General features: G+C 37.0%; 1 protein-coding gene across 2 annotated transcripts in view; it reads right to left on the bottom strand.

Annotated features, from left to right (window-relative positions):
• The window catches only part of RFC1 (replication factor C subunit 1), an 83,309-nt gene that overhangs the window by 44,156 nt on the left and 19,782 nt on the right, over positions 1-19,371 (bottom strand). For both annotated transcript variants that reach the window (XM_042936597.1, XM_042936596.1), the window contains exons 3-4: positions 10,910-10,985; positions 8,965-9,075 (exon numbers count right to left, since the gene is read on the bottom strand). In XM_042936597.1, coding sequence (XP_042792531.1) covers positions 8,965-9,075; positions 10,910-10,985 — 187 coding nt within the window. The remainder of the gene's footprint in view (positions 1-8,964; positions 9,076-10,909; positions 10,986-19,371) is intronic.

The raw sequence follows: 19,371 nt of genomic DNA, 5'->3' as shown, positions 1-19,371 counted from the left end.
CCCCACACGTGGGAGGAGGTAACAATGCTGTCTCAGTATTAATGCCAAATATAAACCACTTGTATATTACTTCATTAGTATTTAGTTATTATTTTCCTAATATAGTACTACTTCCTTGGCATTCTGGAATACAATCCTGTGTCTCTCATGGTTTCACCAGTGCCTGATAGCAAAATATGGGTTACAAGAACAAACAACAGTCTGTTCATTTTTTTTAATGTTTATTTGAAAGAGAGAGAGAGAACACGAGCAGGGGAGGCGCAGAGAGAGATGGAGAGAGCATCCCAAGCAGGCTCTGTGCTATCAGCACAGAGCCTGACATGGGGCTTGAACCCATGAACCATGAGATCATGGCCTGAGCTGAAACCAAGAGTCGGTCGCCAAATGGGCTAAGCCACCCAGGCGCCCCAGTCTGTTCATTTTCAAAGATATTTCAGAATCTCAATAATCATTCCAGATACTCCAGTGCTCCATATGCCACTTAATTCTTTTCAAGTCTCATAATACACACTATTAAAATAGGACTGAAGAACTACGAGGCAAAAAAGATTGCAAGAAAGCATCCAGCTCTTATAAAGATGTTTCAGTTAATGTGAATCTGAAAATAAAATTGCCAAAGCAATATCAATGGCCTTTGAATCATCTATAAGATGGAAGAAATCGCTAAAGATTAAAGATGAGAAATGGAACCCAAATTGCCAAAAAGAGAAAGGCACATTTCCAACCATAGAACTGTAGAAGAGGAAAGGTCTGGTGACAGTTCTGTGCAACAGTATCAAGAGGAAGACAAAAGGAATATTCAACAGAAAAAGATGGAGATCCCCAGAAACAAACAATGCTGACCTAAGCGCTTATTTATTCTATTAAGTTACAGGACTAGCAGATGAAATAAATCTAGAAACAAGGGATATCTCGAGTTCAGCAAAACATTCACCAATTTCTCTTCTGATTGGGTAAACCAGGGTTTCCAACATCTACAGTATTAACATTTTGAGCCAAATAACCCTTTTGAAGAGAGCTCTCCTGCACCCTATACAAGATGAAGAAATACAACATAGGTAACAGCGGTTATTAAGATCTACAAGTAATTCATGAGAAACAGAAGAGCTATATCCAAGGTGCTGATAACAGATCATGTCATTTTGGAAAAGGTTTCTTTACCTGTCTCTTAATACAAAACAAATTTAGGGGCGCGTGGGTGGCTCAGTTAGGCATCTGACTCTTCATTTCGGCTCAGGTCCTGATCTCACAGTTTCATGGGTTTGAGCCCCACACGGGGTTCTGTACTGGCAGCGCAAAGCCTGCTTGGGATTCTCTCTCTCTCCCTCTCCGCCTCTCCCCAACTCACGTTGTCTCTGTCTCTCTCAAACTAAACTTCAAAAAATGAATAATTTTACCAATGATTCAGAAAGAAATATAAAGATATGTTTATCAAATTTGTAGAAGGTATGAAATCACAGGATATGAAAAAACAAGTAGATGAGGGACATGCAAAGAACTACCACATTCTTCCACAGTGAAACTTTGTGTAACCTTAGATTGAAAACTGCTTCTGAAAAGTCATCTCTCCTATTAGGTAGATTTGAAGATCAAATGAGGTGAATATGAAATATAAGCCATATAATGAATAATGCTATTCCATGAGGTCAGCAAAAGTGTTTTGAAAAAAAATCTATAGTAGTATACAAGATAAAATTTATTTTATCATTCTGGTAGAATTCTTCCCGCCTTGCACTCTGGACACAAGTCTTGTTTCAAATAAAGTAAGAAACTCCTATGTAAAAGATGCTGTAAGCAAGAAAATATGAGCTACAACAGTAGGCAGTATTAAGCTGGTATAAATCTGTAAAAGTTTTTAAGTTGAATTTTTAAAATTTTCTCTTTAATAAGTATGAAAGTAATGAATAATGCATATGAAATAGCACTATTGATTTCTAAGCTTCCACATTATTCTCTCTTTCTGGTATACATAATACCTAAATCTCCAAGTTAAACTCTTCTAAAACCTTTCACATTTATCTCAAATTTCTCTCTCTAGGAAACGTTTCCCAAACCTCCAAAATAGAAGTTACCTCTCCCATGCCTGAATATCCTCAGGAGACATTTTTATTGCTGTTAATTTTTTCCTTATGTAATTTTTATATAAAAGACTTATCTCCCCAATGAACTCTACACCCTTGAAGACTACATTTTATTCTTTTATCTACTTCATAGATTATCCAGTACACTATTATGTACATACAGGATATTTGTTGAATAAATTAGTGAGGATTTAATATTGTTAAATATTGTTAAATAAATGACTGAATCAGGTTACAAAAGCCTGGAATCTAATAAGGTAAAAATGGAAGAGTTTATTTCAGAAAGAAATCTAATATAGGTAAGTGTTAAGTCCCCCTTTTGGAACCTGAAAACTGGAAAACACCTGACGGAACAGCAGCATTTGTTCAAAAAAATATATTATTAGTGGTGCTTTTATCCAGAAGATTAATAAAAGTCAAAAGGAAACTAAAAATGCTGCTGGTAGGGGTGCAGTGGGAGCCTTCATAAGAGCACTGGGCCCAGAAACAGAAAGTGGAAGCCCCATGTACTCTTCATAATATAGGCAGCTAAACTACATTCTTAAAATGAACCTCAAGAAATACTCCCCTCTTTTAAGTGATCACATTCCTCATTGTGAATGGTTCATTTATTATTAAATATATTACATTACAATGAAGCACAAACAAGTACACACATCAATAATCTAATATCCAAAATAAAAGCATGAGAAAAATTAAATGCATACTATTAAATTCCATGTAGAAGTTTAAAAGATGAGCTAGGAATCTTTCTGTAATGAGACAAAGTGGTAGAAAATGAGGAAGGGACAAGGAGGAAGACAAGGAGAGGAAGGAGAGGAAGGAAGGGAGGAAGGAAGGAAGGAAGGAAGGAAGGAAGGAAGGGAGGGAAAGAGGGAGCCAAAGACATTAAGTTATGAAAAAGCAAGCTACAGAATTTTATAATAAAATGCCACTCAAATAAATACAAGTGTGTATATATGTACACGTGGGTGTGTGTATATATATTTTATTTATATAGCTATATAAGGCAAAAGGGACAGATGAGAGAATGAAACATTGTCATCTGAATTGTTTACTTCTCTTTCAGTGAGAATGTGTTAATGTTTTACTCAGATAATTTAAAATAATATTAATCTAAATACTTTACTCATCCTCCAAAATGATAAATTTAGTTTCTTTATAGAGTCTCAGTGCACAAATCAAAATTAATTTTTGAACAAGTATAATCAAAGAAATGTAACACACAGTTCTTAGTTCTTAGTTTCCTCTCACTTCAAGGAAATTTTCTATCTCAACCGCTTTGGTTTCCCTGAAAACGTCTAAGAAAAGTACTCTATCCTTACATAATCTATTCCCATTTGTCTGGTAAACAAAACTATTATGTCTCTAAAAATCAGCAAAAGAGAATATTACACACAGAGCAGTATTTTCTGCTACTATTTTCCCAAGTCACAGGTCGCCAATATTACATGGTAAACTGGAGAACATTACATTCCCTATTTTTTCCCACTTAACATCTCCCAAATAATTATAACCTCAAGAGCACAGTCTCTGGAATTATGTGCTCAATTAAAACTACCAGTCATAAACAACTTTCAAGACAGGAAAAAACCCCCATCATTTTCAGCCAAACAGCAGCTCCTGATGAAACTGCATAATAAAAGGTCATCTTTGCCAAACAAAACTCAAGGTCTCTCACTTCATTAAACAGCTAAAAGTAAATATATTTACCCAGTACAACAAGTATTTGGGTTTTTACCAACTTACAAGAACATTTTACTAGAGTCAGTGGTTAGCTATGAAGGTATTTATAAGCCATTTTTTTCCTTTTCCTGTAATTTGGGAGGTCGATGTAATCAAACTACTTTAAAAATCAACAGAAGACATATTGAATCAAAATGATGATGAAAAATACGTCATGGAGCTAGACGATAAGCCTAAAGATCTGTAAAACAATACAGCCTAAAGAAATGTATAATAATGTAAGTAAAAGCACTTGAATGAAGCAGGTTATTTTCTAAATTAAGGCTACTTCCTAAATGTTTTCTCATTGTTTATATAGCCCTGGGCAACCAGAATAAAATATGAGCTACATATGTAGTTTTAAACTTCTCATAACCATATTTTAAAAAAGTGAAAAGAAACAAGTGAAATTAACTTTAATATATTTTATTTAACCCAAATAACCACATTTAAAGAAAGTGGAAAAGAAATAAGTGAAATTAAATTTAATGATATACTGTATTCAACTCAATATATCCAAATTATCATTTCAACACATGATCAATACTAAAAAATTATTAATGAGACAATTTACTTCTTTTTGTACCAAGTCTTCAAATCTGTACATACACTTACAACCACTCTCAGTTGGGCCAGTCACATTTCAAGTGCTCAACAGCTACAAGTAAATAGTAGTTACCATACTGACAGTGTATATCCACAACATTAAGTGGATCAGATACAATTTCTAAATTTCTGAAGCACAGTTACATAATCAACAGAAAGTCCTAAGTACTTAAGCAAAAGCAAAATGTTTTTATTTTTTAGCATAGTCTTTAAAGGCAGATGTAGGGATAAAATAAAGTTAAAAATGTAAGAATAAACAGTTAATACTTATTGACCATTTACTATACGCCCAACCCTGTTTTAAATGCTTTTTAAGCATTGTGTCATTTGATCATCACAAAGGCCTCTGCTGTGGGTACTAGTAATAGCCCCAACCCCCAAATGAGGAAACTAAGACACCAGGAAGGTAAATGAACGTCATCTCAGGCAATCTGATTTAAGAGTTTCTGCTCCTAAACACCACAAATGCTATACTGCAAGAAAAACACCAAACAAAAATTGGTATATGAAAGATAAAATAAGGAATAATGAAGCAAAAATGGTTTCTTTTGTTATTAACAGGTTTTTAAAATTAAATCATTGTCATATAATCCTTTTCCACAAGAAGTTCCAATCCCCAAATAAACAATACAATTTTAGGTTAATCTTATACTTGCAATATAAACATTTACATTTATAATGTGAATATTTATTCATAACCTGGTACTGAACAACTGTAGTTTTAGCTTTAAAAAAAGTAAAGAATAATTTTTAAAAATATTTTAAGGTGATGAATTTCCCAGTTTATTAATTTCAAGAAGCTGCACTTTTCTTAAAACCCATTATATTCCTGATTTTATTATGGATTTCATTTTAACAGTTCATTCTCTTATAAAAGGAAGAAAAAGGGATTATTTCCTTCCCATGAACCTGTAATTTCAAAGAATAAAAAAATATGAGAAGACAAAACAGGCAAGAAAAGAACTTGCTTTTTCCTATGTCTTAATTCTAAAAAAAAAACAAAACAGAATACTACGTAATAAATACTGAACATCCTATTAGATGGGTACATCACACCCCAAATTTCCAACTAAAATAAGGGGACAATGTTTACTTTCACACATACATGCCACCAGCAGAATAACAGAAACATGGATAATGTTCATTAAAATTTCAGATAAAGTGCTGGATATCTCTTCAGAAAATAACATTTGAAAATACCTGGCCTGAAATAAATGATCCCATGATAAAGAAAATCTGTGATCAGAGCTTAAATTGTCTGACCCTTCTGTGTACCTAAAATCACAAGATAAGGATAGCCAACTGATCCACAGTTGAAGGCCACGGCTGTCTGCACACTAACTTTGACGTTTCCAGGGTGTCACTGGAAAGCTCGATCACACCACCTTTGGTTACATAATAAACCTATCACCATAAGTTTCTAGTATCCCTCCCACATATTCAAAACTTCACAAAGGTGGCCAGATCTCAGAGGGGGATCTCTTACTAGAAGAGTGCATTTGCACAATGTGCCTAAGCAGATATTTAGCAATAGAACAAAAAGGTTAGAGTCAGTCGGCCTCTGACGTAATGAAGAACTATCTCAGCTTACCAAAAAGTTTACAGAAAATACATTCATGTTATCTACATTTTGTTTTTGATCATTTGAATAACAATCAAATGTCTCTGAGAACCTATACGCAGCTATTTTTATATGCTTCAGGCACTGGGTCTGGCCCTTTCCTATGCACCATCCCAGTAAATCTCTCCAACAAGCCTATTCAAGTAGTGTCTCTACTTTATAGACCATGAGACTCAAACAGCTGTTAGATGGCAACCAAGGATGGACCCTCAGGCAGGGCTTCTGACCTTCCAGGCTAAGATTCGTTCTACAACACAAGGACTTTCTTTCCTGTTTCATTCCCAACTTACTGAACAATTTATCTACCATGAGTACCCACATACTTTCAAATAACAGCCCATACACGTAAGAAAAATTTTATTGTTACTCGTATCTTCAAAAACCTTGACCTTTATCTGCAAATTCCAGTAACATTAAAATCTTAGAGGTGAATTGTAGATCTCAATAAAGCTGTTATTGGAAAAAAAAAAAAAATGGGGGGTAGGGGGAGTGCGCCTGGCCGGTTCAGTAGGTAGAGCGTGTGACAATTGATCTCAGGGTTGTGAGTTCAAGCCCCATGTTGGGATACCAAAAAATTTTTTAAAAACAAACAACAAGTCTTTAGCATGGTAATGACATCAACTCTCCAATTATCCTAATAATACTACCAAAGATAATCCAAAAACCTAATCTGTAACTCATTTCTCAAAAATGTTTATAAATCAGTCCCTTATATTGCTAACTTAAGTTTCTCATTACTTCACCCCTAGGAAATGCCTTGACTTCCCTAATTATGGTTTCTATACTCTCTATCCCACCCTGAACATTAGCAATCTAGCAATCACTCTTTTCTTTTTTTTTATTAGGTTTCATGCACAGTGCAGAGCCCAACACAGGGTTTGAACTCACGACCCTGAGATCAAGACCTGAGCTGAGACAGAGGGTCGGACACTCAACCAACGGAGCCACCCAGGCGCCCCTTTAATATTTTAAGTAATCTCTATATCCAACATAGGACTCAAACTCACAAGCCCAAGACCAAGAGTTGCACACTCTACCCACTGAGCCAGCCAGGCACCCCTCTAGCAATCACTCTTAAATACTATTCTCATCATTCCACAACTTTCTTCAAGAATTTTAATGGTTCCCTTTCCCTGCTATGTTAAGTCTAAATCCATCTGCCTAGCTTTCAAGGTCTTCTCTAATCCTACCTCCCACTACTCCTCCTCATATGGGCAGTCTCTTCTGTGCCCTACGAACATACCAAGCCTTGTGATGGATGCTGTGCTTTAAATAATCCCACCCCCTAAGCTGACATTCTTCCCTCCACCGCCTGCTCATCCTTCAAGTGCCAGATCAAATCTTACCCTTCGAGCCCTCTGCCTGACTACTGCTTATTGCTACCTCAAGCGACTACTACAGTACTTCGGAGTCTGGTCATCTTTTGTACCTCCAGCACCTAGTTTCTGGGATGTAAAAAACACTCAATAAATGTCTGTTGAATATAAACTGTAATATGCTGTGCCAAAGTAATTATGTGGCTTTTACCGTCTCTTCAAACCAGGTGTGTTCACTTCACTAGCAATTCAAGTAGCACAGTGCTAAAAATAATGGTTTCAGAGGTTTTCTTCAATATAAACAAATCAACAACCTATGAGATGCTTTCATGGTTCCTTCAAGTATTTCTACATAGGAACCAATTCAACAGGCTCTGTGAATTTGAAGATTAATACATCTAACCTTTTATTCCTGTTACAGTCTCCTCTAGGAATTAACAATGCCACAACCAAAATTACTTTACAGGGTGCATGAGTGGCTCAGTAGGTTAAGCTTCTGACTTCAGCTCAGGTCATAATCTCACGGTTCATGGGTTTGAGCCCTGCTTCAGGTGAGCCCCACTTCTCTCTGTCTCTCTCTCTCTCTGCCCCTCTCAAAAAAAGGGGGAGGGGGTGGGGAGAGAAAAAAAAGAAAATCCTCACAGCAATTTAAAAAAAAATGACTTTACAACAAACACATCTGAGTTTCTTCCCTAAGACGATAATTCAGAGTTCCTCACCATAAAGGAATACTACCTATAAAACAATCATTTATACTATTGTACCATTTTAAGATTAGTGTACAATTATTTATAAATGGCTTTTGCTTTCTAACCACTCAAAACAGAACAAATAAATTTAAGTATAAAAACAATCATCTATTAAAAAGCTAATGCTAATAAAATCTTTACTGTCACAAGAAAATACAAGAAATTCAGGTCACATCTGTGCTAGATCACAGATCACAAATATGAATAATTGTTAGATTATACTTAGATTATTAATTGTTAGATAATACTTAGATTATTAATTGTTAGATAATACTTAGATTATTATGACTTTAGCATGCAAAGTAAAAAAACTTTAAAAAGTTTTAAAATACACCAATAATATTTTTTAATTTTTTTTCCTTAATGTTTATTTATTACTGAGAGACAGAGAGAGAGACAGAGCATGGGAGGGGCAGAGAGAGGAGGAGACACAGAATCTGAAGCAGGCTCCAGGCTCTGAGCCATCAGCATAGAGCCCGACGCGGGGCTCAAACTCACAAAGCGTGAGGTCATGACCTGAGCCGAAGTCGGACACTCAACCGACTGAGCCACCCAGGCGCCCCTAAAATACACCAATAATATTTTAACATAGGATTCAAGATAGAGCTTCAACTTACTCAATATAGAACACCTAAAAAATTCCAAGGCCAATTCCCCTGTAACTAACCCTTACAATGGCCCTTAACCCACAGAAAATGCCAAAGATGATTACAGCCTTTCCCTGATAAATATAAATCAACAAAGCAAAAAAGGCAGCAGAAATTCAATTCAAAGTGAAGGAGGTTCATCCAGACACCAATGAGTAGATCAAGAACATAACACACACTACTCTTCTCTCAAACATTAAACATACTCAGTACACTTACCTGTTTCTGAAATGTATGTAACAGGATCCTGGCGTAGAATTTTACCAGGTTTAGGTTTTTCTGGTTGCTTTTTGGCATTTTTTACCTGCACTGTCTCCTCGGATTCTGAATCTGTACATGAGAAGCAAATGAAACAAAACTCTCAAGAGAAAAAATAAAATACAGTGTGTTCTTAAAGTGATCATTGTTAACGAATTCCTCAAGGCCCATTTTGAGGCAAATCCCTTTTATGAATTCTCACAGGTTACTTCTACACAGTGTTAAGCCTTGGTCTTACTTTTCTATTGTCACTATAACAAATCACCACAAATTTAATGGCTTAAAACAACATAAACATAGTATCTTATAGTTCTGAAGGTTAGAAACCCCATATGGGTCTCACTGGGCTAACATCAAAGTGCCAGCAGGGCTATGACCCTTTTCTGGATACTCTAGGGAAAAATCCATTTCCCTGTCTTTCCAGTTTCTAGTGACTGCTAACATTCCTTAGCTTCTGGCTCCCTTCCTCCATCTCCAAAGCAAGGAACATCAGGCAAAATCCTTCTCATGCTGCATCTTTCTGGTTCTCTATTTTCCATGGTCAGTCCCTGTCTCTGTCTCTCTCTCTGTCTCTCTCTCTCTCTCTCTCTCTCTCCCCCTTTCCTCCCTCTTCCTTGTGAATACAGTGGGCCCATCCCCAGATAATTCAGGATCATCTCCCTATTTTAAGGTCACCTGATTATCAACCTTAATGCCACCTATAACTTTAGTTTCCCTTTTGCCATGTAACCTAACATATTCACAAGTTCTAGGAATTAGCGCATGGACATCTTTGGGAGCCATTAGTCTACCACATTCTAATCACCCAGGACGCTTAAATACAAATCAAGACAAAGTGCTACAAAAATAGAAGTTTCATAAACTTTAGGATCCTTCCTTCTCCTCTGCACCATGCATTTATAAATCCTGTTTCATACTAAAACTGTATCAAACAACTAAATTTTCAATTTCCCAAAAGATAGAAACTCCTGGGGAGTGGGAATGTGTACTTATGTCAAATTCCTTACTGTATACAGCAGTAAAAGACATAGAATAAACATTGAAGCACTTTTAGAATTGAGTCAGAATTTTTGCTGTTATTGTCAAATCCTGACAATCTATGCATACTTCCTTAGAGGTTGCATTAAGAATTCACACCAGATGGATCTTCTCCGCAAAAGCAACACCTAAAACTTTTTGAATTCTATCATTATTTTAACAGATCATAAAAGGCATACATAAAAATACAACATTCCCCATCTTAAAAGTACAGTATATTCAAATATTTTATATTGTGATTGTTCCATTTTAAATCCAACAAAAAAGGACCAGATCAAAAGCACAAAAATTAAATTTTAGATCTTTGTTTCCAGAGCAATATTCTAAGGCACTATTTTTCAAATTCAGTCTCCAAGAAGCTCAGCTGAAAGAGAAGTTAGTATGAATATTTTTAAAAATAAATATGTCAGGGGCACCTGGGTGGCTCAGTCAGTTGAGTGTCCGACTCTTGATTTCAGCACAGGTCATGATCTCACAGTTTGTGAAGCAGAGCCCCACATCGAGCCCTACAGTGTCAGACCCTTGCAGCATGTGATTCTCTCTCTGCCTCTCTCTCTCAAAATAAATACACTTTATAAGTAAACTTACTTGATAAATAAATGTCATGTTCAAAGTGAGTTTGAAACATGCTATGTATACTGTATACGCCTCTGAACAAACATACTTAACACATTAATATATTGTGGCTCTGTTAAGTTCTACAGTACAATAAAACTGTTTTCAACTTTATTGGAGCATAGAGTCTTCTCACAGGACCTATTATAACAACAGAGAGAGCTGTGTGTCTCAGAACATCAGTTGGGAAAACACTGTTCTAAGGGATATAAAATAATTTTAAAATTTTAAGGCTCCACAGAAGAAATATTACCTGAATCATAGATGATCCTCTTTTTCTTGTTTGGTTGCTTCTGTTTAGAGTCATCTTCTTTACAAGAACTATTTACCTGTAAACATCACAGTATAATTAGAATGCAAAACTTATATAAACTCGTTGTGTTTTCTCGTTAGACTTGAACTCAGTAATTTTGCTCCCAAGGAGACATTTTTGCTTATTATAAGTGGGGGGCAGGAGAAAGGGGTTACTGGCACCTACCGAGTAGACCAGGGATGCTACTAAACGCCCTAACAACGCACAAGATAGTCCTCCACAACAAAGAATTACACAGCCCAAAATGTCATTAATGCCATAATTAGACTAAACAATTAGCCAAACCCACCATCAAAAAGACAAGAGAGAATAAATGCTGGCGAAGATGTGGAGAAAAAGGAAGCGTTGTGCACTGTTGGTGGGACTGTAAAATAGTACAGCCGCTATCGAAAACAGTATGGAGGTTCCTCAAAAATTTTTGTCTAAAAACTACCATATGACCCAGCAATTTTACTTCTGAAAATATATCCAAAGAAACAAAAACACCAACTCCAAAAGATATCTGCACCCCCATGTTCACAGAAGCGTTATTTATAATAGCCAAGACATGGAAACAACCTAAGTGACCATCAAAGTAGGAAAGGATAAAATTGTGATACACATAAAAAAAGAGGAAACCCTACCATTTGCAACATGAATGAACCTTGAAGGCATGCTAATAGAAATACTTCAGAGAAAGACAAATACTGTATGATCTCACCTATATGTGGACTCTAAAACAAGCAAAAAACATACCAAACTCAGAAAAAGATACCAGACTTGTGGTTACCAGAAGCAGGGAGCGAGGGGAGGTACAAGTGGAGGAAGGTGGTCAAAAGGTACAAACTTCTGAGGAGCCCTGGTGGCTCAGTCGGGGTGAGCATCTGGCTCTTGATTTCAGCTCAGATCATGACCTCACAGTACATGGGTTTGAGCCCCGCAGTGGGCTCCACACTGACAGTGTTGGAGGGAGTTCTCTCTCTCCACCCCTCCCTGCTCTCTCTCTCAAAATAAACTTATAAAAAAAAAGTACAAACTTCTACTTATAAGTACTAGACATGCAATATACAACAGGAAGAATATAATGAACACTGTTATTTGATACAAAGGGAACTTGTTAAGAGGGCAGATCTAAAAGTTGTCATCACAGAAAAAATTTTTTTTTCTTTTTTTACTTTATCTATATGAGATCCCGGATATTAACTAAACCTGTGGTAATCATTTCACAGCATATGTAAGTCAAACCATCATGCTGTATACCTCAAACTTCTACAGCTCAGATGTTAATTATTTCTTAATAAAACTGAAAAAAAAAGAAAAAAACCAATTGTACCAGATGGGAAAAAAATGAATTATAGAAAAGGCTGTATTATTATTCAGCTCCACTTTCAACACTAAATTACATATAACAAAGAGTAAAAGAATGTCAGATATTAAAAGGCAAATGCTTACTGAAAATGAAAGAGACAAAGGTTAAGGAGTTATGGGCTGTCCACTACCCACTGCCTGTTAGAAAACTATATATAACCGGGGCACCTGGGTAGCTCAGTCGGTTAAGTGTCCAACTTCAGCTCAGGTCATAATCTCACAGTTTGTGAGTTCAAGCCCCACATCGGGCTCTGTGCTGACAGCTTGGAGCCTGGAGCCTGGAGCCTGCTTTGGATTCTGTGTCTCCCTCTCTCTCTGCCCCTCCACCCCCCTCTCAAAAAATAAACATTAAAAAAAAAATTTTTTTAAAGAATACTATATATAACCAAGGCAAAAGATATTTATATTTTGTAGTTATACATTATATTTCTAACATATTCAGATTTTCCCAAAAAAATCAAGAAACCAGACAGCAAAAGAAACTATAACCAATCATAAGGGAGAAATATGTTTCTAGAGGCACCTGACTGCTTCAGTCCATACAGTATGTGACTCTTGATCTCAGGGTTGTGGGTTCAAGCCCCACGCTGGTTGTAGAGATTACTTAAAAATAAAATCTTTAAAAAAAGAAAAAAGAAATATGCTTCTACTCATTACAATAAAACTTGAAAAATATAAGAACAATTGACTAGCTTGCAAGAAAATGAGATAAATGAACTGGAGCACAGAGTTAAAAAGAACTACAGTAACTCAAAAGTTAGAGAAGAGGGTACCCCACAAGGGAGAGAGCCACAGAAGGAGAGTCTCAAATTCTGCCAATAAACTTAGCCCAGATCTCTCCTGCACTACACATGAATGGAACAACTCGTAGTGCCAGCTAAGGATAAAAGAACTGAACAAAGATTTCATCTGCTGCCCATCACAGGAGACACAAGAGTTTAGGCTCTGAGTTCAGGCAAGTTAACTGCCTGCTAAACCAAATGAATTAACACTCTTTGGAGGAATGTAACAGAATCCAAATTTCCTGCACTACATAACTAGACTATCCAACATAAATCCAAAATAACCAGACACACACACACACACACACACACAAAATACAAAATGTAACCTGTGATGCTTTATTTTTTATCTGTAAACTTGACTGGGCCACAAAGTGCCCAAGTATTACATCAAATATTATTCTGAGTGTTTCTATGAAGGTGTTTTTGGATGAATTTAACATTAACTATCCAAGGATAGCAGGCTTGAGACTGTAATCACACTACTGGCTCTCCTGGTTCACAGGGGTTCAGACTCACACTTAAACTACACTACAGCTATCATGAATCTCCAGCTTCCCAACTGTAGGTCTAGGGACTTGTCAGACGCTGTAATCACATGCATGAATTCTTTAAAATAATTATCTTTGTAGATTCTATTTCTCTGGAGAATTCTGACTATACAGATTTTGTTACCATGAAATAAAGTGGTGCAGTAAAAAATACCTAAAACATGGAAGTGGATTTGGAACTGGGTTATGGTGAAGGCTGGAAAAGTACATGCTTTAAAAAAGCCTAGGACTTCTGGTCCAAGATGGCAATGCAGAAAGACTCTGAACTCACCTCCACAGAATATACCAAATCTATACCTATTTATAGAGCAATTCCTCCTGAAGAACTGAGGGCTGACTGAACAGCTTCTGTACAACAAAAGATGGAGAGACCACAAGAGAATGTTAAGAGAAACAGAAACAAAAACTGCTGAATGAAAGGAACCCTTACCCTGTCACTGCAAACTACATTGAGGAGGGATATACTGAGGGACCATAAGCAGATTTGTGCCCTGGGGCACAGAAAAAAGGCCAAAATTTATTTATTTATTTATTTATTTATTTATTTATTTATTTATTTATAACATTTATTTATTTTTGAGACAGAGAGAGACAGAGCATGAACGGGGGAGGGTCAGAGAGAGGGAGATACAGAATCTGAAACAGGCTCCAGGCTCTGAGCTGTCAGCACAGAGCCCGACGCGGGGCTCGAACTCACGGACCACGAAATCATGACCCGAGCCAAAGTCGGCTGCTTAACCGACTGAGCTACCCAGGCGCCCCAGAAAAAAGGCCAAAATTTAAAAGGGCAACTAGATTATAAAAGATCCAGCCCTAGAACTCCACCAAATGGTGGGGGAGCTGCTGGAACTCTCTCCAGGTCAGAGGGGCCAAGGTTTACATTCTCCCTTCACCTTGATGGCATGGACTGAAGCAGGGTCCAGGTGCCCTAGCCAGCCTATCACCTCAGTAAGCCCCAGGCTCTTGTCCACACCAGCCCCCGACATCCCACCTATGTGACCCCAGTGCAATACACACCACAATATCCTTGGTCAATTCCCACTATAGCTCTGTCTTGCCAAGGTGACACAGGCACAAAACACCCCAAAACACTCCAGGCCCATACCACTTTGGCTCCAACTTGCCAGGACACCCCCAATACAGAGCTCCCCAAGAACTCCTGGCACGTGCCTGTTTTGGATCCAGATGATTCACCAAGGGACCCACTACATGCAGTGCCTTGTGACCACCCAGCCCATTCCTGCTTTGGATCTAGACAACTCACCAGGATTCCCCTATACAGAGTGTCCAGGACCATCCAGCCCCCTCTCAAGTCAGCTCCAGCTACCTCACCAGGGCACTCCCACACAAAGCACCCCAGGACACCTTCATGTGCACACACTTCAGCTTCAGCTGTCCTCAGCACAGAGATCCCTTAGACCACCCTAGCCCATGCCCACTTCAGCTTCAACTGTGCACCCTGTGCACAAAGAGCCCTGGGACCACCCAGTTTACACCTACTTTAGCTTCAGCAGTCCTGCCAGGGTGTCATCTGCGCAGAGCAGGGAACCCCAGGACCTCCAGCTTGCACCCACTTCAACTTTAGCTGCTCCATCAGGGCACCATCTGTGCAGACAGCCCTAGAACCACCCCAGTCCACACCCACTTCAGCTCAGGCCATCCCACCCGGGTACCCCAGCACAGAGTTCCCCAAGACCACCAGCCACAACTTCAGCCAGCCAGCCAAAGTCACCAGACACATGCAGTCTACACAGGAGATGGCCATACACAAGACAATTCCTTCAAGGTTAGAAGTATCTGTTCTACCTAATTCATGGAAATAAACACAGAAAGTCTGGCAAAATGAGAAGACAGAGAAATATGTTTTAAATGAAACAACAAGACAAAACCTCAGAAAAAGAACTAAATGCAATAGAGATAACCAAGCTATCTGCTAATCATTTCAAAGCAAGAAATAAATAAATAGATAGATAAATAAATTTAAAGTAATGATCACAGAGATGCTCACCAACTGGAGAGAAGCATAGATGAATTCAATGAGAACTTCAACAAAGAGAAAATATTAAAAAGGACCACGGTTGAAGAATACAATAAAGGAAATTAAAAATACACTACAAGTAATCAACAGTAGATTAAAGAATGCAAAAAACAGATCAGTGACCTGGAAGACAAGCTAATGGTAAGCACCCAAACAGAACAGCAAAAAGGAAAAAGAATTAAAAAAAAAAAAAAAAGACACAGAATAGGTTACGGATCTCTTGGAAAACATCAAGTGAACAAAAATTTGCATTTAGGGGTCCCAGAAGAAAAGAGAGACAAAGGGTGAGAAAACTTACTTGAAGAAATAAGAACTGAAAACCTCCCCCAACTGGTGAAGAAAACAAATATCCAACTTCAGGGAGCACAGAGAGGTCCAAACAAGATAAACCCAAGGAGTTCCACACCACAGCACATTAATATGTAACATGTCAAAGATTAAAGATAAAGAATTTTAAAAGCAACAAGACAGAAGCAAATAATTACCTACAAGGGAAACCCCATAAGGCTATCAGCTGATTTTTTAGCAGAAGGGATGGCATGATATATTCAAACTGCTGAATAAAAAAAAAAAAAAACCTACAACCGAGAATGCTCTACCCGACAAAGTTATTCAGAATTGAAGGTGAGCTAAAGAGTTTCCCAAACTAAAGTTAAAGGATTTCATCACCACTTAACCAGCCTTACAAGAAATATTAAAGGGCTTCTTGAGGTGGAAAAGAAAGGCTGTATTTAGAAGAAAATTATGAAAGGAAAAAAATTTCATGAGTAAAAGCAAACACAGTAAAGGTAGTAGGGCAACCATTTATAAAGCTAGTATAAAGGTTAAAAGACATAGTAGTAAAATCAACTATATTTTTTAAATTAGAGGTGTCTGGATGGCCCAGTCAGTTGAGTGTATAACTCTTGATTTCAGCTCTGGTCATGATCCCAGGGTCATGGGATCAAGCCCTGCACTGGGCTCCACACTGAGTATGGAACCTGCTTAAAGATTCTCATTCTCTCTCTCTCTTCCACTCTACCCCGCTTGCTCTCTATCTCTCTCAAATAAAACAAATTGGTTAAGGGGACTCACATAATAAAAAGATGTAAAATATGAAAACATATACACAAAATGTGGGATGGGAGAGTAAAAATGAAGTTCTTTTATAATGTGTTCAATCTCAAGTGACCATCAATTTAATACAGAATATCATATACCTGGATATTACATAGGAACCTCATGATAACCACAGGCAAAAACCTGAAATAGATATACAAAAATTAAGAGAAAGAAAGCCAAGCACAACACTAAAGAAAGTTATCAATCACAAGAAAGCAAGAAAGGAACAGAGAAGAACTACGAAACCAACCAAAAATCAGTGAACAGAAAGGTAGTAAGTACATACCTATCAATAATTAAATGTAAAAGGTCAAAATGCTCCAATCAAAAGACAGAGGGTGATAGAATGGATAAAAAAACAAGACCCACCTATATTCTACCTATAAGAGACTCACGTCAGACCTAAAGACACATACAAACTGAAAGTAAAGATATGGAAAAAGATATTCTGTTCAAATGGAAACTAAAAAAAAATCCAGGGTAGCAATACCTGTATCAGACAAAATAGACTTAACAACAAAGATTATAACAAGAAACAAAACATGGCATTACATACTGATAATGGCATCAATTCAACAAGAGGATATAACAATTGTAAATATCTATACACCCAACATCAAAGTACCTAAATACATAATACAAAGATTAACATATGTAAAGGAAGAAATCGACAGTGATACAACAACAGTAGGGAACTTTAACACCCCATTTCATCCAGACAGAAAATCAATAAGGAAACAGCTTTTGAATGACACATCAGAACAGACCAACTTAACAGATATATACAGAACATTCCATCCAAAAACGACAGAATACACATTCTTTCCAACTGCACGTGGAACATTCTCCATGGCAGATGACATGTCAGTCCACATAATAAGTCTCAATAAATTTAAGAAAACTGAAATCATATCAAGCATCTTTTCCAACCATAACAGTACAAAACTAGAAATCAATTACAAGAAAAAAAAAATGGAAAAAACACAAACACGTGGAGGTTAAACAACATGCTATTAAACAACTGATTGGTCAATGATGAAATCAAAGAAGAAATTTAAAAATATATGTATTAGTACAAGAAGTTCTAGCCATAGCAATCAGACAAGAAAAAGAAAAGGGCTCCAAATTGGTAAAGAAGTAAACTATCACTATTTGCAAATGACAGGATACTATTCATAGAAAACCTTAACTCCACCAGAAAAAAACATTGGAATAAATTAATTCAGTAGCCTCAGGATACAAAATTAATATACAGAAACCTGTTTTGTTTCTATATACTAATAACAAAGTATCAGAAATAGAAATTAAGGAGTGCCTGGGTGGTTCAGTTGGTTGAGCGTCTGACTTAGGCTCAGGCACTTAGGCTCAGGCTGTGATCTCACGGTTTGTGAGCTCGAGCCCCACATCAGGCTCTCTGCTGTCAGTGTGGAGGCCGCTTCAGATCCTCTGTCCTCCTCTCTCTCTCTGAACCTCCCCAGCTCACACGCTTTCTCTCAAAAATACATAGAAACATTAAAAAAAATAGAAATTAAAGAAACAATTCCACTTACAATAGCACCAAAAAGAATAAAATACTTAGAAACAAATTTAGTCAAGAAAGTGAAAGATCTGTACTCTAAAAACTATGAAATATTGATGAACAAAACTGAAGATGTCACAAATGAAAAGATAGTCCATGCTCACGGATTGTACGAATATTGTTACAACAGCCATACTACCCAAAGCAATCTACAGATTCAATGCAATCCCTATCAAAATACCAACAGTAATTTTCACAGAACTAGAACAAAAAATACTAAAATTTGTATGGAACCATTAAAGACCCCAAATAGCCAAAGCAATCTTGAAAAAGATTGCAACATTTTTCTAGATGTCATTTCGGCAAGGGAAACAAAAGCAAAAATTAACTATTGAGACTACACCAAAATAGAAAGCTTTTGCACAGCAATGGAAAGCATTAATAAAATGAAGAGGCAACCTACTGAATAAGAGAAGATATTTGCAAATTATATGTCCAATAAGGGGTTAACATCCAAAGTATATAAAGAACTTCTACAACTCAACACCAAAAAACCCCAAATAATCTAATGGGCAGAGAAAGTGGGCAGAAAACCCAAAAAGAAATTTTTGCAAAGACATTCAGATGACCAATAGACACATGAAAAGATGCTCAACATCACTAATCAGCAGGGCAAATCAAACCACAATAAAATATCAGATTACACCTGTCAGAATGGCTAGAATCAAAAGACAAGAAACAAGAGTTGGTGAATATGTAGAGGGAAAAAAACACTCAATGCACTGTTGGTGGGAATGCAAGCTGGTGCAGCCACTGTGGAAAACAGTACGGAGGTTCCTTAAAACATTAAAAAATAGAAATAGAATACAAAATACAAAAATACATATATATAAATATGATCCAGTAATTCCACTTCTGAGTATTTACCAAAGAAAACAAAAACACTAATTCAAAAAGATATATACACCCCTACATAGCCAAGATATGATAGCAACCTAAATGTCCATCAACAGATAGATAAAGATGTGAGATACATACACACGCACACTAAAATATTACTCAGC

Source organism: Panthera leo, chromosome B1, assembly GCF_018350215.1.
Source record: "Panthera leo isolate Ple1 chromosome B1, P.leo_Ple1_pat1.1, whole genome shotgun sequence".
Taxonomy (NCBI): domain Eukaryota; kingdom Metazoa; phylum Chordata; class Mammalia; order Carnivora; family Felidae; genus Panthera; species Panthera leo.
This window is presented reverse-complemented; position numbering and strand designations above follow the sequence as displayed.